This window comes from Dermacentor albipictus, chromosome 4 (genome assembly GCF_038994185.2).
Source record: "Dermacentor albipictus isolate Rhodes 1998 colony chromosome 4, USDA_Dalb.pri_finalv2, whole genome shotgun sequence".
Lineage (NCBI taxonomy): Eukaryota > Metazoa > Arthropoda > Arachnida > Ixodida > Ixodidae > Dermacentor > Dermacentor albipictus.
This window is the reverse complement of record NC_091824.1, coordinates 38,969,570-38,995,691: the sequence shown is the minus strand read 5'-3', so window position 1 is coordinate 38,995,691 and position 26,122 is coordinate 38,969,570. Positions and strand designations below refer to the sequence as shown.

The 26,122-nt window shown below is 45.9% G+C and overlaps 1 protein-coding gene across 4 annotated transcripts in view; it reads right to left on the bottom strand.

The window, feature by feature from the left end:
- LOC135911452 (ubiquitin carboxyl-terminal hydrolase 25-like) overlaps positions 1–26,122 on the bottom strand; it is an 87,694-nt gene that overhangs the window by 4,647 nt on the left and 56,925 nt on the right. For all 4 annotated transcript variants that reach the window (XM_065443757.2, XM_065443754.2, XM_065443756.2 and 1 more), the window contains 5 exons: positions 24,642–24,817; positions 18,179–18,364; positions 16,675–16,905; positions 11,711–12,010; positions 6,752–6,947 (listed from right to left, as the gene is read on the bottom strand). In XM_065443757.2, the coding sequence (XP_065299829.1) occupies positions 6,752–6,947; positions 11,711–12,010; positions 16,675–16,905; positions 18,179–18,364; positions 24,642–24,817 (1,089 nt within the window). The remainder of the gene's footprint in view (positions 1–6,751; positions 6,948–11,710; positions 12,011–16,674; positions 16,906–18,178; positions 18,365–24,641; positions 24,818–26,122) is intronic.

Sequence of the window (26,122 nt, the reverse complement as noted above, 5' to 3'; positions counted from 1 at the left end):
CTTTATACGGAATGCACTGCGGCTCCACCTCAGCAGTCACTCTTGTTGCGGAACTTTATACGGAATGTGATACGGCTCCACCTCAGCAGTCACTCTTGTTGCGGAGTGGCCACAATTTGAGAGGTGCATTTGTGAACAGTCGCTTGTAATTCAATCATTTGACCACCTGCATCCATGGAGGTTTCCATTTTTCATCGCGGCATTCCTTTGCTGCGGAAGCGAAATTTTGTTATATTGAAGTCGCATACGAACACCACACTTCATTATATTGATGTTCTAACTACATGGTGTTCTACGGACAAGAAGTTATGAAAAGTTAAATATTTTGTTATACAGAGAAATTATTTGGTAATGTTTTGGGCATCAAAGGTGGTCACAACTCGCAATAAAAAATTGCAGTGACTTTACCTAATCAACAAACTTTCACTAATTAAACAACGCAAAGAATTGTTGTAATGCCCAACGTCTCAACTCCAAAACGAAACAATATCCATTTGGCAGGTGAAATACCGCACAGTGCACTCTTGTAAGGGCTGAACATTCTTCTTTTTTTTTCACGATCTGTACAAAGTGTGGCCCTTAGACAGGGACAGGAGATTTCAGTCACAATTTTTAAGCCTGTGCCCAATCCTTGCACTCCTGGCTCACGTCGGGCCGGGAGCGCTGAAACGCTTGTTTCAAGTGGCGTCATCGGCTATGGGGAGTGGCGTGCAAGGAGGAGGAGGAAGTGCACGAGAGGAGCGTGCATGCCAAGCTGCACGCACACGAGAACAAGAATTAAGCAGAACGTGAGGTGAGACGCCGTCTCGCAGTCTGGTAGGCCTTGTCCGTCCCCTACGATGTGGCCAGCTCTTTCTTCTGAAAAGGTCCCGACCCTTTACAGTCCTCGTGATAGCTTTGTAACAATAGAGCAAATGTTGCTGTTTTAATAATGCGCATATTCGCTCACACGCGCAAATCACGTGAAGTGAAAAATCCTGCAGCCTTCTTATTGCAAGCATCACAGTGTGACGCTTGCCTGCGCTGTGTGCCCCTGCACAACTTGGCAGAAGTGCGGATTTATTCGGCACGCCTAGTCCTTACCGCTGTCACTGCTGCCGCCAGTCAGGCTCAGTTCGGTAGCACACTCCTCGATACAGCCACTCTCTGTGCCGTCCGTGGCATTAGCTAGGCCCGAGACTTCGAAGCCGTTCCTAACAATGTACAGCTTCCCCCCCCCCATTTCCCCCCCTATTTTCTGCCAAGTTGGGGGTGCGCCTTTTACTCAAGTATAATAGGAATCCATTTAGCAGGCGAAAATAAATCCTTCGCAGGTGTACCTGAGCGACTGATGGATCATGGAAAGCAGAGCTGTATAAGTGGGTTCCAAAACCGTTCATCATAAATACTAGGGGCCTCTGTTCTTAGTGATGATTCATCACTGACGTCCTGGTCATCGGCTGCTTCAGGGCTCCCACACAGGGTGCATTGCTGGCCGCTCTTAACCACCACAGACATAAAACCTCATGGCTGACCTCCAACGTGGAGCTAGTAGAACACGACGCGAGAAACAAAAAGTAGTTTACTGGCAAAAGAAAAAGAAGCACAAGGAAGGTGTTACCTATTTGTGTGACATGTACACAAGGTAACCTTTATTTTATTAACACTGATACAGTCAACGACTGAATTTTTGGACGGCCAAATTTTCGGACATGCCTGATATTTCAGACGCTTTCGCGGCACCGCCACAAGCCCCGTAGAATCAATGTATAAGGACATCTGAAGTTTCGGACACTCGAACCCCCCGCCGTCCAATTTTTCTGACTTTTTGATGCGACGGAAGGTCCTTTGGCTCCTCGCGCAGCGCCCTTGCGAAGGAAATCGACTTCCTGCCAAAGCATATCACCGCTTTGAACCACAACTAGCCGAATTTAGCCGTCACAGACCGATTTGGTCTGGCCACACTGGCTATGTTCATCGTCGCACTTCCGCCTCCGGCGGAGTTTCCGGATCGGCGCCATTTCGTTTGTTTGCGCAGGACACGTTTTGGCTAGCGTGGTGTGTGGTTGTGCTGTTGTGTCAAGTGTGCTCTGCGATGCTAGGCCTAGGTGCTTCGACGCTCGTCAGCGAACTCCACTGTTCGCAACTTGAGGATTTCGCTTGCATTCAATGGCCCCCACTCCGTCTTCAACGCCGTCGCCGATGGCATCGAAGCGCGGCACGACATGACCCTTGCTCAGATCGAGGCAAATATAATCGCACGCAACCACAATGCCATCCAAACAACAATCAACAAGTTCTTCAAGCCACTGCAGCAAAAACACCGGCTGCCCGACGATGCACATGTACATAATAAACCGGCAGTCGGCTGCATACAGAGTTTTTGAGCCACTTCACTGATGCTTTGGCAGGGTTTCGGAAGCCTGGTACTTCGCCCTTTACCTCTAGATCCGAGAAAAAAAGAAAAAAAAGATGCATCTTTTTGCATGCATTCATTTTTTCGGACTGCCTGAATTTTCGGACGTTTTTACGCTCCCTAGAGGGTCCAAAAAAATCGGTCGTTGACTGTAATTATTTTCCAAAGCAAGAATTTGGAACTCCAATGCTACTATGCTAGCTGGCCTTTACCATACAAAAGCTGCTGCAAAACCTCTTAAGGGGGACCCGGGTCTTTCAGACCGAAAATTGGTCCAAAATTCGAATTTTTAATTTTTATTTTCTGTGTTCCTGACACGTTTCTGAGCCTATCTCCGAAATTTAGTTACGTACAAAATACAGCGCAGTTATTCCGTTATCGTGATCTAAAGATGTGAATCCACAAGCGTTGCCCTTTAAATTGGGGACAAATCGCACCCGATTTTTGCTGCGCATAACTCGGTAACTACTCGCTCTGCCCGTGTTATTTTGGTATCATTCGAAAGCTCATATTTCTGGCTTTCTTTGTTCGTCGGTCGGCAACATTTCTAGCACTGTGGCCATGAAAAAAAAAAAAATAGAAAAAGAAATTTGTGGCACACGATATTATTATTCAGTTCGAGCATGTGACCAAGGTGGCGAGTCATGATTGGCTCTAAGGGCCACGAGCGCTCAAACGATGAAAACAGTCGCCATTTTGTCTTAGTCTCGTGACTGTGACGGTGGATATGCTGGAGGTCAGATAAAGTTTCATTCTGTGAATCGTTACGGGCGGAAACGTACGAGACGCAATAAACTATCGAAAGCGATTTCGTCGTCGCAGTCAACACAGGATACCCGGCAACTCGCCGCTGAAGTCGTACTGCCGCCAAATGTCTACGCCTCTCTGCTTTGCCTGATCACGCATATCTACATGCCGGTTACACTCGCGTAAGAATTGAACACGACTGTCGTAAGTGAAGAGGAAGAGGACAAGATAAGAGCACGTGAGAAAGCTATGCACAACAACATCGCATCTACGACGGCCACGGAGCGAGAAATTTGGCGTTTCGTTGAAGATCCGACTGCCGACAGTGCAACAGCCTCGGTCGCAAAGCCTACTACTCTGTACGTTGTCGTCGGACTTGCAGCAGTGAACAATCTTCTCGGCGTTTCCTCCTGTAATACTTGCGGTGGTTCTGCGTAGCTGGTGCAGAGCGATCAAGATTACGATCTCGCTACTAAACTGACTGTGGTTTGTGAGATCTGCGGTGAAGTTGCGTCGGAACGAAGCTTACAGGGAATCGAGGACCCGAAACCGTGCAATCCTTTTGAAGTGAACATAGCAGTGCATGCTATGTTGTCGACCGGCAACGGCCAAACAGATATGAATTATACCTAGTGCCTACTGATGGCCTTTGGTGCTATTCTTTCAAACTTTCCTTGAATATATCAGTTGTGAAATGTTTTTTGCTGTTTTCTTAAAGACACAATTTTGATGATGATGCTGTATCAGAGGTGCATTATCTCCGCTTCTACTTGTGCTATCACTAACTTTTTTTTTTCCAGAGAGGCAAATCTGTGTAAAGTGCAAATAAGCAAAACAACGTTGTTGCATTTTTAGAAAATAAAAAAAGTTTCTTTTTTGCAGTTAGATGGGTTTCTTTCAATGAAGTTTACGATGTTCTCATATGATATAAAATTGGGTTAGAACACCATACTTGATTATTTGCACTGTTTGTTAGTTCCACATCGTTTTCATATGTTGATATGTATTATACCATGTATAGTTTGGTAGATAGCTAATCTCCAAGCAATTTGTGCAATAAAGCTGAATTTCGTCACTTTCTGGAAAGTTATTTACTCTGCAAGAAAATTGGATGTACATTTAAACCTTTGACGGTCAATGACGTAAATATACGGCACTGCGAACAAGTCCGAAAATGGTCGATGCCGTATATTTACAGCGCTGTCTGTATGTTTAAAAAGTGTGCCAATTTCCTAACTTTTTCTTTTCTGTCGTGTGCTGCCACTACGTGGGGATACAGGGAATTTTTTTTGCGCACCTCCCTCTCTCAGTTTTCGTTGCATGGTTTCTTTTAGCGCTAGTTTGCTCCCGTGCATCTACATACTACCACTCGCGCATTGGCGTGCGCACGAGCGGGTGGCCGTTTGGATTTTGTTTCACGGGCGGGTTCGGCTTTTTGCGCTTGAAAAACTGATGACTATCGCGTTCCTAATCGCTCAAAGGGCGACCGCTTGTTTCTCGCTCGTTTAGTGCTCACAGGGGTGCGCATAGGAAGGATGCCACCGTGCATGCGTTTCCGTTTCTTTTTTTTTTTTTAAGACTTGCATAAACTAATTGCCTTAGCTGGTTGGCGATAAGATGAAGATTAGCAGAAGTTTGTCACACGTGTTGCTTTTTTTGATGGGCACACAGCCAAACAGTTTTCTTGAGTGCGCGCACCTACGCGGTTCGATTACGCGATGGACGTACGTATTAGTGTAAGAGCAGGAACATTTGAGGCTTGCGAAATATTCTCGTGCGCGGATTTTTAAAGCCTTGAACTATGTGCATAAAAATGCATCAAATTTTTAATTCTGCTAAGTTTATTTCCTCTTTTATTGTTGTTATTCATGAATGAAGAGTGCATATACATATACCAATGCAAAATATTTTTTTCTCACTTTACGGTCACCCTAGAAAAATTATGGTAATTTTTTTTTCGAAATAAATCCCCAAGAAGAATCGGAATCTGCAATAAAAGAATCGACCGTGGGCAGTTGCATATGGCGAAAGAAATCGACCCTAGCACACTGAAAGCTAGCACACTGAAATACATAAACTCAGCAAGTTTCGTCAAAACCGACAAAGAATTAAAGAAAAACGTTTTCAGCCACAGGGTCCCTCTCCTTAAAGGGACACTAAAGGTAAATATTAAGTCATGCTGAGGTGACAGATTAGTGTTCGAGAATCTATAAGGTGTAAATATTATCCCGAACAGAGCCTTAATACTTGAGAAATTGAGGTAAGTGCAGGACATGATTGGAGACTCCTCCGGGACTTTCCAAGCACTTGCCCTATGACAAAAGCACTCTTCAATGAAATTTCGTCACTAGTACTCAACCACTCGTAGCAAAAAAACATCCTTGTATTGTATTATAACATGAAATAAAATGCTCCTTGTCCAGTTCTAGTTCACCTTTAGAAAAAAAAGAACTCATTGAAATTACTCTTGAGAACGACACGGGCAGTCGAAAGGTTCCGTTTTCGCTCGACTCTGCACCGCCCACTCTTTCGCGCTTCAGTAGTTTTGTTGTCGTGTAGTGCTGCGCTGGTATTGCTGGGTCGTGAAACTCGCACAAACTGCAAGTAGCAGATAATTCAACTTCCATGTGATGTCCCGGGTAGCCTGAACTGTCTACGTCACTTGACCAAAAAGCAGCTGCAGCGGCGAATCCACCACTCTGTCTTGGCTCAGTGCCGCCCTCTGTTGGGCTTTACTCACTGACGGCAGCAAAGGGCGTATGCAACGTCACCACTCCTTCCACTGGGTAGCGGGAGATGTGAATTTCAAACTCTCATTCGGACTCTTCAGATGCAATTTTCTCATAAACTAAGTCCTTTCTTGCCACGAAACAAGCGTGGCGAGGTTTCTGGAATGGTATTTAAACAGTCCACGTTGACTTAGTATTCGCCTTTAGTGTCCCTTTAAAAGGTTTGCTGTAAGTAAAAAAAAAAAAAAAACAAAAAAAAAAACTGGAGGCTTAACCTTAGCGTATCCTTAGCGTTTGGAGGCATCTTGACCGCATACACGCCCGGCGCAAAGACGCTGGCGCGGTTGCGGGCACAGAGACTGATGCGACGGCGGGCGCGCGCCGCTTCATCCCTGGCGTGACGTCACATATCACGTGATGCAACGATGGTGGCGCCGCCGCCGCGTCGCGCGCGACGGCGCGAACCGAAGCGTGGAGGCCTCCGCCGGGCGACGTCCGACGGCGCGATATGAGGCCCCATCTGCAGCCGGTGTGCCGTCATCACGTGACGTCACATCATGTGATCTCACTTCAGGGTCAATGGTGGCCACCGCCGGGAGGCGACCGACGGCGCAATATGAGGCCCCATCTGCAGCCGGTGTGACATCATGTCACGTGACCTACTTGAAGGTCACTTGAAGGTCAATGGTGGCCACCGCCGGGAGGTGACCGACGGAGCGATATGAGGCCCCATCTGCAGCCTGTGTGACGTCATCACGTGACGTCATGTCACGTGACCCCACTTCAGGGTCAATGGTGGCCACCGCCGGGCGTCGCGCGAAGGCCCGAAACCTACGTTAATACGCTTCGCATAAAAGAAAGGAAGCTGCGCCCCACCCACCTGGCATGGCGAGTCCCAGCATGGCGCACCAGCGGCTGCGCACCTCCTCGACGGCACGTGTGTCTTGGGCACCCGCCACGGGACTCATCAGGGGTGCCAGGTGCGGCAGCACCGTGTCGGTCATCAGCCTCAGGGCACCCAGAGCGTCCCGCAAGCTGCCTTCCTCGAACTGCCGCGCACAGTATTCATTCAGCGCCTGCAAGCCGTAAGAAGCATCTCGGCTCAGGGGGGCAAATTTCCCAGTGCGGAAAGTAGTCTCTCTAGCTAAAGCACAAGACATGTGCGTAACTGCCAGTCTTTTAACTTAAAATTCGTAATATTTCACACAACAAGGAACACCGATGAAAACACAGAGGGGGGGGGGGGATTACAGCACATTTACTTCTTTAATTAAGCTTGCCTAGAGCACAAGCCTTCCAAGGGATGCGCATACACTTTATTAACGATGACTGATTTGCTTTTAGATGCAGCGCAAAGTCGGCAAGAGACTTGGAACAGCAGAGCCCGACAAGCAACGCAGTGCTCTTAGATCACAGCGACTCATTCAGTGACTGCACTGTTACCGACTTCACCTGCTTCAGGCACTTGTCTGTAAGAACTCGCTCAAAGCAGGTACCCTTCTGCTGTTCTTTCACCAAGACTTTCTAGGGTATGGTTAAACCGCAATATAACAAAGCTAGTAAAAAAATAAAAATTGGCACGTTACTTCAACATAATGAAATTTTGTTATATTGGAACAACCTTTTATGCAAATAAATACAGTTGCCGGCAGATTTTTCTTACACAGAAGGGGCCACAAAATTTAATTACAGTCAACTTCCCTGACGGGACTAGGTAATGGACCGAATTATGTGGCAGGTCAAATTAAACAAGGTGCAGAAAAAAAAACCATTAGACACACTGCCAATTCATTTGGCAGTATTTTCCCGGTTATAACATGCCCCCAAATCAAGGACTTTATATATGTCCAAAGTAGGAAACTAATAGAGAAATTACATTAAAACAACCACTAAGCAAAGTAGAAACCTAATGCGCACCCTATTTCTTAACAAGAAACACAGGCAAGGATTTACCACATTTTCCGGTGCGTAAGTTACGTTTTCTTTCTTTCTTTTTGAATTATTTGTTGGTGCATCTTACAGAACGATGTGATTTATATAAGCCAAAATCGGATTGGTCACTATGGCCACGCCCTTTGTATCGAGTGGCCATCAAATGACGCTCCAACGCACGTCACCATCTGCCATGTACAGCAACTACACTTCATTGCAGTCGTTACCGTTATTGCTCCTCGCTTTGCGTGTGTCGTCGCAGCCTCGCTAACCATGACGCCACTAACCAAGTGCCAGCAGGACTCCAACCTGAAGTAGCTGCATTGTTTGTAAGCGACTTGGAGGAGGATGACTTCAATGGCTTTGACTAAACGCCACCACATAAGCTATCAATAGCAGTTTCATGCTAGCAGAATAAAATATTTCTGAAAAGTATAGCCTAGACATCAGAAGGCACTTGCACGTGCGTCGGCACTGCCTACCGTGGCATGCATGCAGAGGCGGCAGCCGCTGCAGGCGTGATTTTCGTCACACTTCCTCACGACTTGATCTTCAACGAGTTTTTAAGTCGCTTACCGAATTAACAGGCGCCTCTTATAAACAGGTGCGACTTATATACATGTTTTCTTTTCCGGAAAAACTGCCGTGTTGAAGGGGCTGCGACTTATACAAAGGTGACTTATAGACCAGAAAATACGGTAATATGTGTTCCACAATGACAGCTGGTTTTCTAAAGTCAGCATCGCCCCAATACATTTGTGTTACAGTTGAACCTCGCAATAACGAAATTGATGGCAAACGAAAAAAAAAAAAAAAAAAAACGCTTTCACAAGAACTTCATTGTTGCGAAATGAGACAGCACAGATATGTACTTCGTTGCAGAATGAAACTTTGCTGCCGAAATTTCGTTAGCCTACTTTGCCAAGCTTGTTCAAGGATACTGTCATGTAGTAGTGATGGTACAAAAAACACAGCAGTAAAACCGTGAATAGCTTAACTAACTTTTTATTGGGCGAACCTGTGCCCACAAAAGCAAGTTACACTCAAATCACAACAGCGACAAACACAGTCGTCGATCGTCGAAATGTGATCAGTGAGTCAAGCTCGTCGGCTTTTATCACCCGTCGAGAGTTCTAGTGTAATTGCTGGTGCCCGCAAGTCTTCCAGAAAGTACTACACAATTCGCGTCGCGCATAAGGTCAGATTACACAAGGTTTGGTGATAACAGACAACAGTTATTACTATCAATAACATTTAAGCAGCATTCAAGCAGCATTTTTCCAGCACACACTGTCGCCTGTAGGCGCCGACGTGTCTGGTGCAATCGTGAAAGTGATCGTATCTTGTATACCCGAATGCAATCGATCGAGATTACGGCCCCTTCACGCAACAGACGTGAAATCTGCATGCAATGCCGGCTGGGTGGCACCAAAACCAGCATTCTTGAAGCAAGGGATGCGTATTCCCGGATGGTCACTCAATCACGGCCCGATGCGTGGCACTCCACGATACGACCGCCATCTCAGGTGCCTTAAACAATTCCACATTGGTGGGATGTGGATTTCCTTGTTTTTGTTGCATTTTTCTCACTGAGGCGCACATTAAGCACCGCACCAGGTGTGCAAAAACGATTGTCACATGTCAATAGCAACGTGCGCGCCAGCTTCAAATGGGCAATCAATAAACAAGATGGCGACCACGATGCAATTCCAGTGCATGCAATCTTTACTAGCGCTTCGTTGTTTTTGTAAACAAAAATGGCAGTGGCCACGCAAGTGTAATGTGCTGGTATTTTATGCAATTTTGGTGCAAAGCAATCACGTTTGAGCACAATTTGGAGCCTGCTAGCTTTGCACGAGTGGGTAATATGCGGGGTTACAATCAGGCAAATTTCAGTGATGCGGAATTGTAGTAAAGCGACATTTTGTTGTCGAGGGGTACGAAATGCATTGAATCCTATGGGCATTCGCCGAAGTAAAAAAATATTTCGTCGTCACGAGAGTTTTGTTGTCGCAGGATTTCGTTATTGCGGGTTTCAACTGTACGCGGTTATATGGACGCTGTGAAGGTGGTTTTGGTTTTAGATCCAATTGCACCGTGAAAGCAATTTCTGGCCCAATTTTCTTGAAAAAGAAAGCAAATGTAAGGGTTACAATCGGCTAAGTGCTGTAATCAGACAGTGTGAGCTACGGTTAATGCTTAAAAATCTTTCTAAGGCACGCTGAAAATAGGCATTTTCGATGGGAAATTCTGTTGAGAATGATTCACTGCCCTCTAGGCTCCACAGAGACAGGCATTGCCACTAAAGGGGTCTTCGAATCATCCAGCAAAGGGCAATTTCAGGATTGAAATAATGAAAGCTAGGACCCATAGAAATGCATAGAAATGCATAGGCACTGGCCGGGTGCTTCGCTTAGTATTGAATTAATGAAAAAATCAAACAAACCGAAGCCGAATTAATGGAAGCCTACTGTATGAGGCAAGCAGAAAAAACAAATTTCAATGAGAAAAAAATTCCACTTCATTGAATTTGGGATTTAGTGACGAGATACGGTTTTAAGCCATGCTGACCATATCTACACATTGGAGGACACAAAAGCCTGCAATGCTTTCGCATTCACTCTCTTTCCCCTCTTTCTGCTCGCAAAGGAAGACAGCGGGCATCAAACCACCATCCTTCTTGGCTCAACCCTCGCACGCTTTCCCTTACACTCGCAGCATACGGCACAATAGGATTTTATTGCACTTCGAGTTTACACGGAACATGACGGCAAGAGGGTCTTGCGGCTATGCCGCTCCTCTTCAGCGGCTGCTCTCTGTTGTGCGCCACACAATTGAAGATGTGCGTTCGAAGCAGCCACATGTACGGTCAGCGTCCGATTTTTCGGATGCCTGATTATTCAGACGTGCCCAATAATTTGGACTCCTTCGCTGCACCGGCGGGTGCCCAATAGAGCCAATGTATAAAAACGTCAGAAATTTCGGAAGCTCAAACCTTTCGCCGTCCAATTTTTCGAACTTTTTACCCCTAGCCACGGAAATATAATAGTGTGTTTTCTGCATGCACTTGAGTTTTCGGACGGCCCGATTTATCGGACGGCGACTGTAATTCAACCATTTGACTATCTGCGTCCGCGACAGTTTCCTTTTATTGCCTCGGTATTCTTTTGCGGCAGCAGTGAAATTTCATAATATCAAAATCGTGTACAAACACACTTCATTATAGTGAGGTATCAAATATATGGTGTTCTATGAACAGGAAGTTGAGAATAGTTAAATACTCTATCTCAAGATTTTTGTCATATGGAAGTTTGTATAACGAAGCCAGTAAAATAGGCGGTTTGTTATATAGAAATTTCGTGGCATTGAAGTTCAACATTGCTTTCAAAGGAGTACAGTTGCTGGCCAATTTTTTCCTCAGAAGAGCCATAAAAATATATCAGAATAATCAAGCAGGCCAAAAAAAGGAAAATTCGGATGAAAAAGAAAAATTAGTTTTGTCAAATTTGAAAGTCGGCTACCAAAGTCCCAATATGACACTCTGTTGATGAAGATCTCTTCACAGTGGCCGTATGGCACTCAAAAAGCGGGGCAACCATAATGCAGGTCAAACACACTGTACCGAGAATGCCACGGCTAGCAGACGTTGATGCGTCCTGGCGCTAGTCACGTGAAATGTGGTGAAAATGAAAATATCCCTGAAAGTGATTATCCACGATTGCAGCACATCTTTTTTTGGCAACTTGCAGAATAAGGTCGCTTATTTTCAGACATCTTTATTTTGCACTCCCAATTACTGAACATGTAGCTGTGGAGTCTGAATTATTGGTCAGCGACAGCGCTCACGAATTACTGCTTTGGCCTATGCCTTTGCATCCTGAAATAATAAAAAAAAAGGACGCCGTACCAGCAGCGCCATGCGTCGGCAGTAGGCCAGCAGCCTCGGGTCGAAGCCCAGGTACCGGGAGTGGGACTCGGCCGGCGGGGGCCTGGCGAGCAGAGCCTCGTTGAGGGCGCAGGCGGCGCCCAGCAGGTGGACAGCCGACGGCAGCCGGTGTGCCCAGTAGTGCTCCAGTCCAATGGTCAGCGCACTGGCCAAGTGCCGGAAGCGGCAGTACAGCATGTGCCAGCCTCGGTACACCGCCTCCATCTCCACGTCCCCGGCGGCACCCGACGGAGACAGCTCCGTCAGCCAGCGCAGGGCCTCCTGGAAGGTGTTAAGGATGCTTGCTGTTACAGTCGTACCTCAATATAAAGAACGTGGATGTGAGTCAGTCGGAGCCCAATATAACAAACAAGAATATAAAGTAAATATAAAATTCGTTTCATATAGTATTCTACTGCTATAACAAAATCTAAAATATAAATATAAAATTCGTTTCGGTACAGTACTCTACTCCTATAACAAAATCGAAAATGGGGGATCCGACACAGCATTGGTTATAGCAAGCAGTTTGTTCACAAGTGCCCCAAATTTACATCTTCTGGAAGCAAAAAGCTTAAATGCAGTCTCGGTCTAATTGTTCAGGTACACCATCTTTAGGACTTACCCGATTTCCATGGCACTGCCACCAGCCTCCAGCACCAATGTATAATGGCAAAACTGAAATTTCAGACACAGCACAGTGCTTTGGGAAGGGACCCGAGCGCACGATGCCGCAAACATCGTGGCCACGAACTAAGTTGCTGCCATGACAACTGGCCCAAAACCACAACTTTCGCCGCAGACTCCCCACAAAGTGGCGCTGGTTGTGCCTAGCAGCCTAAACCGTGTGGCGACCGGAGTGCTTGGTGATGGGCCGTCGCGGTGAGCTCACCATCAGTATGTTCGCACTCGTAGGTCTCACCACCAGCAGGAGTGTGCAAACACTCGAATATCACCGAATTAAATCGCAAAGTGAACATTTTAAAAATTCCATTCACAAATCGAACATCTACTATTCCATTTTTTGAACATTCAATATATACTCGGTATGGACGCTCATATAGTGCCACATATCGCGTACACCACCAAGCCCCTCGTGCTTGATGCCGCTCAAGCAAGCAGGAATTTCACTTCTTTTTCGGCACTAAAGAAGCTCCGAGTGCACCACAAATGGGCCACCCCGCTGATGCAGTAGCGGAGTTTGTCCCTGCAAGTGCTCCGTAGGCCAGGTCCGCCTCTGTCGGTACTACAAGGTTCGTCCGGGTCAATAGGACTGATCGAAATGATAACATGACATAGACATGGGCAACGGCAACAAAAGCGGCGCGCATTTCATAAAGTGTGAAATCATGTGCAAAGATCGGGCCAATCAGCCGCTGAGAGAGAGACACGCAGATCGTGTCGCATATGCGGCGACAAACTTCACGTCGCTGCAACAGCAGTCAATGCTCGATGAGCCATACGCATGAACATATTGGCAGCATGCATTCTGCGATGGCTTGCGGCCCATTACCATGTCGGCCGGTGACGAATTATTGTCACGGACATGCTGCCTCAGCCATTAAGGACTGCTTCGTCTGACGTCGACGACTGAAGCTACGGTTTGGTGCGAAATCAGCGCAGATGTATTCGCAGCAGCCGCGCGACATTCGGAAAGCAAACAAACCACCTCACAAACAAAAGCAACAAATGGTGGATGAACAAGGAGGAGAAGGGGAGGCGTAGAGAACATCGCACAAACTTGCTGTGACCCTCCAGCTTTTAGATTCACTGCCAGGTGTCAAACCGCCCCAAACCTGACGATGAAATGCTCTTTACCGTCACCACCGGCTACGCGCAGAGCGGTTATCGAGACACTTGATATGTGGTCCTTTCATCTGTTGCGCAGATTGACCTTACGATAATCCAACTGCCTTCACAGTTTAGCCCTTTTGTATATTAAAAACTGGAAAAAAGAACTTTCTGTGCCATAAATAGAAGATTGCCGGAAAACACGGGTCCACTACTGCGAACGTCATTTGTATTCAGTACAACAGAATGTCACTAATTCATCAGGTTTGCCCTTCTTTCTGCGCATGCCTCTTTCTTACACGTTTCTTTCTGCGGCCGTACTAGCTAAGCGCGTGGAGGAATGTAACTTCCGTACTCGTGAGGATGCCACATGGTCGCACCTTGTACTTTGTGGATGGTGTTCCTTTCGCCTGCTTGTGCTTTGGAACAGTTCAGGTGTCCACCTCGAGTGTGACAGTTGGGGGGGGGGGTCCACGACAAGGAATGTGAAAAACAAACAAACAACAAGAAAGGTGCTTTGGAGGCGACATGAAGCTTCCTTTTTTGTCGGCAGTTTTTTTAGCATCTTCTTTGCACGCAGCGCTCTTATTATACAGTACTTCGGTGGTGCACGGCGGCAGAATCTATGAAAGAAAGCAGCAGTGCGGCCCGAGAGCCAACAGCGACATTTATGTTGATAGCTCGAATGGAGACGACTTATACTAATGGGCAGATGGGAGGAAGTATTAATTCTGGGGCTTTAACTATAACCGACCTTTCCGAATAACGTACGATTTTCGGCGGTCCCGAGTGGTTCGTCATGTCGAAATTTTACTGTAACAGAGATAGAAGGCCGATGCAGCAAGCTCAGCTTTGTGCTTCTTGCTCGGTGCCCCTGCATTAATGTTGCACGAGTTTTAATGGGTTGCACCTTCCCTGCCATTGTGAGCCCTGCCTTCAACTGTGCGCAGGCAAACATGTGGGCTTATGGATAATGTGACTTTCTCCTTAAAGTGGAGCACTAACAAAGATTTCGGGCCCAATTTGAGCTCCAATGCCGGGCCGACCCACCTAAAAGACATATTCCTGCTGGCCAGAGCTCGGCCCACGACTAACTAAAAAAGTTGCAGTTTCACCCGAAAGGCACAGCAATGATAGCGACAAAAAAGTATTAGACAGCTATATAAACGTTGTTAATATGTAGTTGGTGGGGAATGTGGATCAAGTACACACTAGGCGATGTACTAATTAACCGACAATGGCAGATGAGCAGCTATAAACATACCAGGAAAAAGAAAAAAATCTTAATTTTCACTCAAACACACACGCAGAGAAGTTTTATTTATGAGCAGGCAGCAAGAAATCTGATTTTCACTTGCCACTGTGGTGGCCTTGCGGTGATGATGGCATCCTCAAACTCGGCAATTCTTTCCGTCAGCCAGTTTTTCCATCAGGCCTCACGTCAGATACGAAACGATCATCATCCACCTTGACGTCATTGTTATGGAAAACGTGGAAGTGTCGTAAATTATGCGAGCAGTAAACACGTCATGGCTACCACGTTTTGACGTCACTATTGGTGGCGACTGCACTTCGTGTGCCACAATTTCACTATCCATGGCCTGCTTGCACGACATTTCGCCGATTACGCACTTCTATGTCCCGAAAAATGAAGTAAATGTTACGCACCAACTGTTTGGCATGCAGTAAGTGGCTACGGCTTAAGCGGTCAACCAATACATTAGGTTCGATGCTGACAAGACTAATTCATCACGACTAATTTAAACTGGAATCGCTTATTAAGTGGGTACGAATTAACAAGGTTTTACTGTACAAAGTAAAGTTGGTATGTTTCAGTCATATGAACTGCAGTAAACCTCCACTTACTAAAGTAACAAGCACACTTCTAGTTCACCCCCCCCCCCATTCATTCATCTGTAGCGCTGAGTGACCGTTTCCGCCTACAGCGGTAGCACTGCGCAAGCAAATGCCAACGGGCAAGAAATTATGTGCAAAAAAAGTATTTCAAAATACAGCACTAAATAGCTGAAAGAGCCTGCGTACTGCTGCTGCCGTTAACAATAGCCTGGATACCTTTCCAGCAATATGTCTTTAGATATGCATACCGAACCACAGGAGGTGTATGCATACACACAGTTTTTTCGTAAGAAGCAAGCGCGTGCGATTACATTTTTGGTGGACACATGGCAAAGCATGAACAATGGTGTGAGGATGAGCAAACAATAACTCGGTCACGGCACAGACGTGAGATTGGACGCTGTAGGAGGGTGCTTTCGTAAAACTCGAAGCTTCACATTGCAGTCCTATTTGAGCAGCAGGTACGACTCGTGGTTGTAATCTTTGTGAGCAAAATTACATTCACAAACATTCAAATTGCCACTTGATGGAATGCCAATGCGTTCGAGCCAGGCACGACGCAGGGCGTCCTCCTCGGACAGCTGATGTTGCATCTTCTTGTACTTCCGCTCAGTGCTTTTGCAGCCAACAACAGCACACTGATAATTTTGGCCTATAACGATGTAAGATTAGAGAACTATTGTACTCGACACGCAAGCAATGTGGAACTGCAAATCGCAAACTAGAACACGGAACACATGTGAGCACTATAAACAAGCAACAAGTGAGCAGGCGTGCGCGACTGCATGGAGGTGCGCTAGCAGACGAACCGAAAGTCATTAATTCCTGCAGGTTGACCAATTGGCAGTGTTTACTCTGGTGACATCACCTGGAGCGCCCTGTTGACATCATGATGCACGAAGAAGGCACTGGAAAGGCCAGGAGAGAAGCACGTTCTTCTTCTTCTTCTTTTTATTTGTGGCCTTCCCATGGCACCTAGCACTACCGTCTAGCACTGCCGCATTCGCCAAAGATGATCGCCACGGCATTCTGTACACGAGGCCCGTTTATTTCAATTGTGTAAAAAAGTGTCTGAGGTGGTTTAGGGGCTGTCTAAGAAGTGACGATGGAAGGGCGCTGCATTTTCTATTTAAATTGGTGATAAAAGGAGCCATCAGCGCCAAGCTAGCTCTGAAATGTCAGGTAGTGCAATAGATATGTTTTGACTGAAGGCGTTTAATCTCTAATGCCTTAACCCAACCAAGACCCGGATACTGTTCGGCTCTGCGCTGATACGGCTGCCTCCCAAGGTACCGCACCTGTCGCAGGGGTGCCCCAACGGGGTCCTTCTCCAAATCCGGCTGTGCAAACTGCTCAAGCAGCACTCGGTGCAGGTACGGCTGCACGGGGGCACCGTTGAGAAGCAGGAAGAGGCCGATGTGCTGTAGCCGGGGGTCTTCCTCGTCGGTGCCACCCGATCGACTGGGCCACGGCGACACAGCCGCGCGCTGCTGCGCCACCCGGGCTAGCCGCTGCAGGCGCGCAAGCTCCTGCAACAAAGTTGACGGGTGGGCGAGTTGGAATGGATCTACTACGGGTTGGTACAGGTCCATTACACGTTGGTACAGATCACTACGAGTTGGTACAGGTCAGTTACCAGCTGAAATGTATCAACTATGAATTTGTACAGATCGACCATCAACTGTTACAGATCCTACAGATCGATCTATAAGATAGTACAGGTCGATTAGGAGTTGGAACTTATCGGCTACAAATTAGTACAGATCCTACAGATCCACGACTTGGTAGAGGACAATTAAAAGTTCGGACTTGTCAACTAGAAATTAGTGCCGGTCCTACAGATCCACGAATTGGTACAGGACAATTAGAAGTTGGAACTTATCAGCTATAAATCAATATAGATGGACCGTCAATTGGTACAGATCCTACAGGTCTACAAGTTGGTACAGGCCAATTACGAGTTGGAACTTACAAATTAGTGCAGATCGACCATGAGTTGGTACAGATCCTACCATGAGTTGGTACACATCTTACAGATCCACTCGCTGGTACATTCCAATATGAGTTGTAACATATCAACCATGAATTGGTTATTACAGCTATTACAGATTGACGAGTTGGTACAGGCCAATTACAAATTTGAACATGTCAACTACAAATTAGCACAGACCAATCATGAATTAGTATAGATCCAGTATGAGTTTATAGATAAGCTTCAAATTGGTGCAGTCAAATACAAGTTGGAACACAAACTACATAGTAGTAAAGTTCAACCATGAATCGATACAGGTCAAGTACAAGTTCGTACATGTCCACTGTGAGTTGGTATACATCCATTGTGCAAAGAAGGTCAAAGCGAGAGAACTAAACTATGTGCACTTATACACTAAACTGAAATTTCTGTTGAAAAGAATGCAATCTGTAAACATAAGCAAAAAAAGAAGAAAAAAAAAGAAAAGAAAAGGAGATGAACTGTTCAATCACCAAACCAAGACCAGGAAAAGGCAACATTCCAGCATGCAAAAGCATCAACGAAATAGCACAGTGAAAAAAAAAAAAAAGAAGCTATCGTGGCCTTGCCTTCGAGGAATTCACGAGAAATTTTAGTATGAGACTGCCCCCCCCCCCCCCCCCCGAAATGATTTGAAATTAGCTAATACAGAAGGCTGCTAAAAACACTGATTGTGCGTGCATAAGTTCTTGAGAATGAAAAATCGTGTGCAAAGCATGCAATATACTGCATTTGGTACTAGCAACTTGGTACAGAACGAGAAACAAGACGAATGGCCCCAGCGAGCTCACCTGGTCGAGTGCCTTGGCTAATGCTCCCCGAGGCCCCTCAGCGGCCAGGGTGTGGCTTAACTGTGCCAGCCTGCCCTGGGTCCAGCCCTGGGCCAACTGGGCATGCTCCTGCTGCAGCGCAGGCCACGATGGGCTGGCACTTAGCACTGCACCGCCAGTGCTGTGTTCTGTCGTTATTGGCCGATCCTGCAAAAACGATCATCCTCAACAAGGGGCTACATGCATCTAGCAAGCTGAGGTTGTTTTTTTTTCTTTTCAGAATAACGTTTCTGTTTAAATGCATTAGCATTACAAGCATCAAGTGGAAAATACTATGTGAAGTGTGGGCGATCGGCCAAGTGGTAGAGGTATATATTGTCACGTATACTTATTTATCCTTTTCTCAGGGACTGCATTTCACCCACTAACAACTTCAAGCTATCCGCTCAGTGCAAGAAGCGCCAGCATGATTGGAACTTACTGGAATGTTATCGATAGTTCTATGCATTGTCTGTTGTCACTGAAGCTTGTGTAACCTGACTGTATGCGCGACGCAAATTGTGTAGTACTTTCTGGAAGACACGCGGGCATAAGCGACTACTCTGCAAACTTCAATGACTCTTGTATACAAGCCGACATGCTTGGCCGGCAGATCAGGCTTCCGACGATCGCCAACTGTTTGCTTCTATCGTTCTTTGAGTGTAGCCATAGATACGCCCAATAAAATGCTAGTTTTGTCATTCACAGTTTTGCTGCTTTCGTCACTGTCACTACTATGTGACAACATATATGCACTTCACTCTTCAAAGAGGCAGGATGTGCGAGCTCCCGAACAACACTTTGCAATGTGGTGAAAGCGGTTTAAATCATAGATCTGGGACTTCAAAGAGCTGCAATGTAACAAATTCCTCATGCATTTAGTGTGAAATTGCCAGTGCATTTTTTTTTTCACAGAATTTCAGCTGCATTCCAATTTGCCATGCGAGTATTTCTTTATGTTCGCAGTGCTGTGTATTGTGTGGTATTAATTTAATGTGTGGTTTTATTTGCATAGTGTTCATCCCCATTGAAGGCCAACTGCAATGAAATTCTGGACTGTGTAAAAATCCCCGTTTCAGATAATTTGAACATACAGTAGACTCTGCAGAAAATGTTACACTTGAAATGCAAGTGGGCACTTCACGAAACGCTAGCAAAAACCAATGTTTTTCATACCAAAACTGAAAAAAAAAATGCCACCATTACCAGTCGTCAAAAGAGACATACCATGCAAACTGTAGAAAACCAGCGCCTGGATTGTCCGCTTCCCTTGCTTGTATTAAAAGAACATTGCGGGTGAGTAGCAGTGTTAGCATAGTACACAAAGCAGCTAGCAAAGTATACTAACGGCGAACTTATACTCTGACGTTTTAGGCGTGCGGGGGTGAGCACCGGCTGAAGTTGGATACGTCAAGTCGGCGATGTTGCGCCTGCAGATTTGCAGGTCCCGCAAGTCTGCTAGCTACAGAGTTAAGGCCCCAATATACTCTGACGTTGCGCGCGCGGCACGGCGACGTAACATCGGCCGAGGCGCTTTCTCTATATGTACTGCAGTCTTTCAACTGCCGACATGCCGGCAGCCCTTGTCGCACTCGAACGGCGTCCGGTGCCGAATGCAGCCTTTTGCATTTCTCGCCGACCGCACCGAACTTCCGTGCAAGGGAGCGAGGAGGAGTGTAAGAGAAAGGAAGCGAGCAGCTACGGGAATAGCTTCGCAAGTTTTACAGCAGGCGGCGTGCTGTACGCTCTGCACATTCTGCGCATGCGCAGTAGTTTTTAGCCAAGTTTTTTAGCGTCCAAGTTAGTTGCACGTCCAATTCAGCCCAAGTGAAATTTCGTTGCAGTTGGCCTTTGAAACATCTACATTTCATCAAACAGCCTTCAATGTGAACAGTTATGCATTGACAGAGCCTGAAACATTTTAAAAGGCTCCTCACCAGGTCCGACCATTTTGAACTGACAAGCGCAGAGCATACATTGCGTGATAACGATCGTGTCTGTAAAGTATTACATCACTACATGCCATGGAAATATCTGAAATTTTAAACCGAACGCTGTTTTCTCTTCTCCTCGCGACCACTGTACTCCAAGCCGGACGGTGACGTAGTCGTGTCCGCAGTGTGACATCGCTCGTGGTGACACGTAACTTCGAGAATTATTCAAGACAATATCTGCTATCTGTGCGATCTGTTGCTTGAATTGACAAATTGAAGTTTTATCATTTCATCATCAGCCTGGTTACACCCACTGCAGGGCAAAGGCCTCTCCCATACTTCTCCAACAACCCCGGTCATGTACTAAATGTGGCCATGTCATCTCTGCAAACTTAATCTCGTCCGCCCACTTAACTTTCTGCCGCCCCCTGCTACGCTTCCCTTGCCTTGGAATCCAGTCCGTAACCCTTGATGACCATCGGTTATCTTCCCTCCTCATTACATGTCCTGCCCATGCCCATTTCTTTTTCTTGATTTCAACCAAGATGTCATTAACTTGCGTTTGTTCCCTCACCCAATCTGCTCTTTTCTTATCCCTTAACGTTACACCCATCATTCTTTCCATAGTTGTTGCGTCATCCTCAATTTAAGCAGAACCCTTTTCGTAAGCCTCCAGGTTTCTGCCCCGTAGGTTAGTACTGGTAAGACACAGCTATTATATACTTTTCTCTTGAGGGATAATGGCAACCTGCTGTTCATGATCTGAGAGTGCCTGCCAAATGCTCCCCAGCTCATTCTTATTCTTCTGATTATTTCACTCTCATGATCCGGATCCGCGGTCGCTACTTGCCGTAAGTAGATGTATTCCCTTACGACTTCCAGTGCCTCGCTACCTATTGTAAACTGCTGTTCACTTCCGAGACTGTTAAACATTGCTATAGTTTTCTGCAGATTAATTTTTAGACCCACCCTTCTGCTTTGCCTCTCCAAGTCAGTGAGCATGCATTGCAATTGGTCTCCTGAGTTACTAAGCAAGGCAATACCATCAGCAAATCACAAGTTACTAAGGTATTCTCCATTAACTTTTATCCCCAATTCTTCCCACTCCAGGTCTCTGAATACGTCCTGTAAACACGCTGTGAATAGCATTGGAGAGATCGTATCTCTCTGTCTGACGCCTTTCTTTATTGGGATTTTGTTGGAGGACTACGGTGGCTGTGGAGCTGCTATAGATATCTTTCAGTAATTTTACGTACGGCTCATCTACACCCTGATTCCGTAATGCCTCCATGACTGCTGAGGCTTCGACAGAATCAAACACTTTCTCGTAATCAATGAAAGCTATATATAAGGGTTGGTTATATTCCGCACATTTCTCTATTATTATTTCTCTAATTGAAGTTTAGAGAAATAATAAAACACACAAACGAAATGTCTGCGTGTTTTTTGTTCTACTTCGCACCAAAAGAAGAGAGATGTACTTCCGCTTCATCTGCTTGTTCCCACGGTCGTGCAGTCACAAGTGCGGGTACCGAAACTAGGCCATTTTCTACCGTGTTCCAGCGGGTGATCATGCCTGTGATCTGCTTGTTCTGCCTCAGTACTCGTGTAGCACTGAATTATACCGCTAGTCGTGTTTCCTTGTGCACACCGCGCAAAATAGTGCGCTGCGCGAAAGACACGACAGCTCATGTGCGGCGCTGTTGGCGGAAGTGTGTACCGCCAGGGAAAAAAATTAATAAAAGTCACGCGATCCTCGAGGTCCAGTATGGGAGAATGCAGGGAAGGAATTTCACTTGCGTAGGCTAGACAGGCCGAGCGGAGCGAGCGTCTTGCTTGGCAGTGGGGCTCCGCCTGCTGAAATAATCGGTTCGCGGCACTGAAATATTTCTATCTCGGCTATTAATGAGCCAATTTGAAAAATTTTTGCGACAGAACGCTCCCTGGAGGACACATAACAACTTCCAGCATATAACCAAAATTTGCTTTGGGACCTGGTGAGGACCCTTTAAGGACTGTCTTTTCCAATGTCCCATTGGCAAGGCACAATATCCTGTTTCGATTGCCTATAGAAAAAACAAAGCGTAATAAGATTGCTCTGACAGTGCGTTGGTCAGATGTGCAATGTCTTTATGTACAGTCGACCAAAAAAGTTTACGGACCACGAGATCTCAGAAAATTCTAAATATACGCGTAGCCTTTAAAAGCAGCCAGTAAAACCGGGCATCCGAATGTTGTTCGCACATACCACTAAAGGTTGGAAATGGGAACACCAGGCTGCGTTTTGAGGCTGAGGAGATATCCAGCTTTTTGTCAGATGTCATGGTCCGTAAACTTTTTTGGTCGACTGTACAAGGGACACTCCAAAAGTAACTTTCGTAATTTATTATCACACGAGAACATTGCAAAAAAAAAAAGGACAAGAAAATGCCATGGCATCATGAACTACACACCTTGCACTATTCCTCCACATAGTCGCCACCGACATCGAGTCATTTGTCGTAGCTTGCTATTAGTCTGAAGAAACCACGCTCGTAAAACTCGGTGCCCTGCGATGCAAGCCCTGAGACATGGCCTTTTCATCATACACGATCTGCAGGCTTTCATGGATGACGGACACACTAGTCCCACGTGCCCATTCATACTGGATAACAGCTCGCACTTCCATTGGCGACAACGTTGTCAGTACACGTCTGTCTGCCATCGTGATTTGTACTCGAATAACCTTGGGCACGCTGGTCGGCTTCTACTCTCTCTTCATTGGCGCTCTGTGCATGCATCGTTCCTCCTACGCTGACGCTTCTTTTGTCGTTTAACCAGCGACGGGCGTGGATTCTTGTGCCGACTGTTCGTTTCGCCTGGCGTAACATCTTCTCTTTTAAAAGAAAATGACAACACTTACTTTGAGAACGTTCCTCGTAGTTATTTTCTCAGCAAATAATATGCGGCAAATCTGAGGCAATCATTTGTTTTGTCCTAGCTTCTGACACTCTATTGCACAGTAAAATTCATAGTGCTCAGCTGGTCGTTGCCATTTTCTACTATCGCCTGCTGCCATTCTTACAAATCAGCTGTTTAATCCCAATACTTTGCATACATGGCTACATCTGCTGAGCGGCTGTTCACAAAGTGTCCACACCATTGAATGCCTGGGTAGTATCTGCAAACATTAAAATTCCGTAAAAGAAAAGTCCCATGAGTACAGCAGAAAGGGGGTTGGGAGGGGTAGTACGCATTTCTTCTTTTTAATGCAAAGCATTTTTTGCCTCATTTCCGGCAGGTAGGTTAGGTTCCTGCCTCGCAACACCTAATTAAAGAGGAAATAATATGTGACCGACAGTGGAATCGAACTTCTGCAGTCGAACACAGCAGCCTGGTGCTCCAACCATTAGGCCACAATTAGGACACAAGTACTTCTGTTCCAAAGCCAGCCAGCCAGCTCCTCGAAGCACTCTTTGTGTGCACCCTATTCCACCTCCATGTCTTCTTTCCTCGTGACAGCTTTCCTTGCTCTGAGCTGCCGTGTTATACTTGATTACCTTCAGGACCAGCCCACTTTACTCTGTGCTTTCCTCATAGCATGCTACGTAGAAATTGAGTGACATTGTGCCAACTTCATGATCACCCAAGTTAATCATGCTTTAAGATTTCTTCGTCAGAAGGCAAATGCCAATGACATCTTTAACTACGCCACATGACATAGCCATGGGTATGTAAGAGTGCATTACCCGTGCTTGCTGATGACGTCACAATCCGGGTTTCGCTCACCTATGCTCGTACACTACCTATGCTCAACTCAACAATCGCCATGTCATAAGCTCACGTCAAATGGCCGGCGTAGAAATCGTGTCGCTGCCACCATACGATCGTCTTCAATGCGGTTGTCGTTATAGACACGTACACTTGCGACCCACACACACATGGCTACTCAACTTACACAGACACACTGGTCCACCTAGTATCACTTTGCAGAATACCAGACAGTGCTGGATTGCCAGATACCTGCAAAATGCTACACAAAGCATCGATTCCCACAGTGCATAGGTTCTGAACAAGTTTTAAAGTTTGCCATGCCGCGACTGCGAGGTGCACACCTTTTGTGAGATACACAAACACTTTATTGACGGTAATTAGCATCCTTGTATACTGCGAGCCATATACAGGAGCACTAAAGATGGTTTACTTTTGCCCCTAATGAATGTCGTGAAGTGTTGGGGCCGTGGGAGAGGAGGGTAAGAAAAGAGGTTGGACGGCAATGCCAGGTTATTGCACAGGCACCTGAAAGTATATCGCGCTACCACAAGAGGGCGCAGCACGGATACAACAATTTCTTGCTTTGAGTGCTCTTTCTTTCTTTCTCTCTTTTTTTTTCGTAATCTTGCACTGCCTCATCTTTGAGCCCTTTTACAATTTTTTCACACTATGTTCACTGACCTCCCTAGTGCAACAGCTCCTTCCAGTAATATTTTTTTGTAGGAAACTCCTATGGCGCCGAGGACTAGCTGGCTCACCTGCTGCGACCGCACCGGGGTGACCACGATGTCGTTCCCACTTGTGGCAGCATCGACGGCAACCTTCTCGCGGTTGCCGAGGTCCCACTGCTCGAGCTCTCTGCGGAAGGCGGCATTGTCCGCTTCCACGTACTGAGCCAGGTCCGGTGGAAGCTCCAGCTCGGAGACCTTAGCACCTGTACCATGTAGAGCAAGCTGTGTTCACACTCGCTTAGGAGCTCTCAAGCAGCCAGCAGTTTTGAGTCACCATAATGTGTCTTTGTTTACTAAAGGTGTCTGAATACTGAAAATATTGATTACGAATCAAACAGTCTTTGCTATTTGAACCTTAGTCTTTGCTGCAGTATATTGCCCTTAGCTCTGTCAACGATTCCTACAATCTCCTACATGTATCTGGGATTGTGCTGTTCCTTTTTTATCGTTACTGTCATTATCATGGTGCACCAGATGTGATTATGCTTTCCTTTGTTTCTCAATCACAAGCTGCACAGGTGACCTGAAGTCCAACTGTTAACCGTATCAAGTATGGAATAAAGTAACCAAGCCTTTGATTGCCAAGCACACTCCACGAAACTTTTCATACCATTATTTCTTTTTTAAATTGGGAATATTTGGTATCCCCCTCGATATTTGAAGGTCGCTTTTCTCAAATAGTATTCGTATTTGATTCGATTAGAAAAATCAGTCTGATTACCTTCAAACTGAATGTTTGATGGTTTGTTTGTATGTCAAAATGTATGTATTTTTCTTTAATTATAAACACTTATGTAGACCTAAATGTTAAAACACACAACCTTACACGAAGCTGGTGCTATGATCTCAAGCTTGTGTTAAAGTTAGAAGTGTGCAAAAACTCTAATATCAACAAATGATATCGTATAGCAAACATTTGGATAATTAGATTCACGAACGGAATATCTACTATATAATTTTTTGAGTACTTTTAAATATTTTTTGATAACAAGCTTCGTCAGTCAGCAGGACCGAATGAAACTATGATGCAACACGGACAGAGGCAACGGCAACTAAAGCAGCGTTTATTTCGGAAAGTGCAAAAGCATGCAAGAAGATCAGGTTGGTTAGCTGCCAGAAAGTACACATATCGTATCGGAGGTGGTGTTTGCTCATACATATTCCTGCATTTCAAAGTTTTCTGCCCAAACGCATGATTAAGTGCAGATGAACTTGTTGCACAAGCCCGTGGAACTGAACACTGCTTCAACAGCTGCCAGTCAGGCCATTAGGCCTAGCTGGCGCTGCTCATAGGATGTCGGCGACTAAAGTTAGGGTCCAATGCCAAATTGGCCAAATCTATTGCAACCAAATGCCAAATCTATTGCCAAATCTATTCACAAACGCCACACGGTACTCAGAAAGTAGACAAACCACCTCACCAACAAAAGCAAGTGTACGGAATGGCACTAATGAGGTTCACGGCCACCATCTTGGTGACACACCATGTGGCAGTCTCTTGTTCTCGA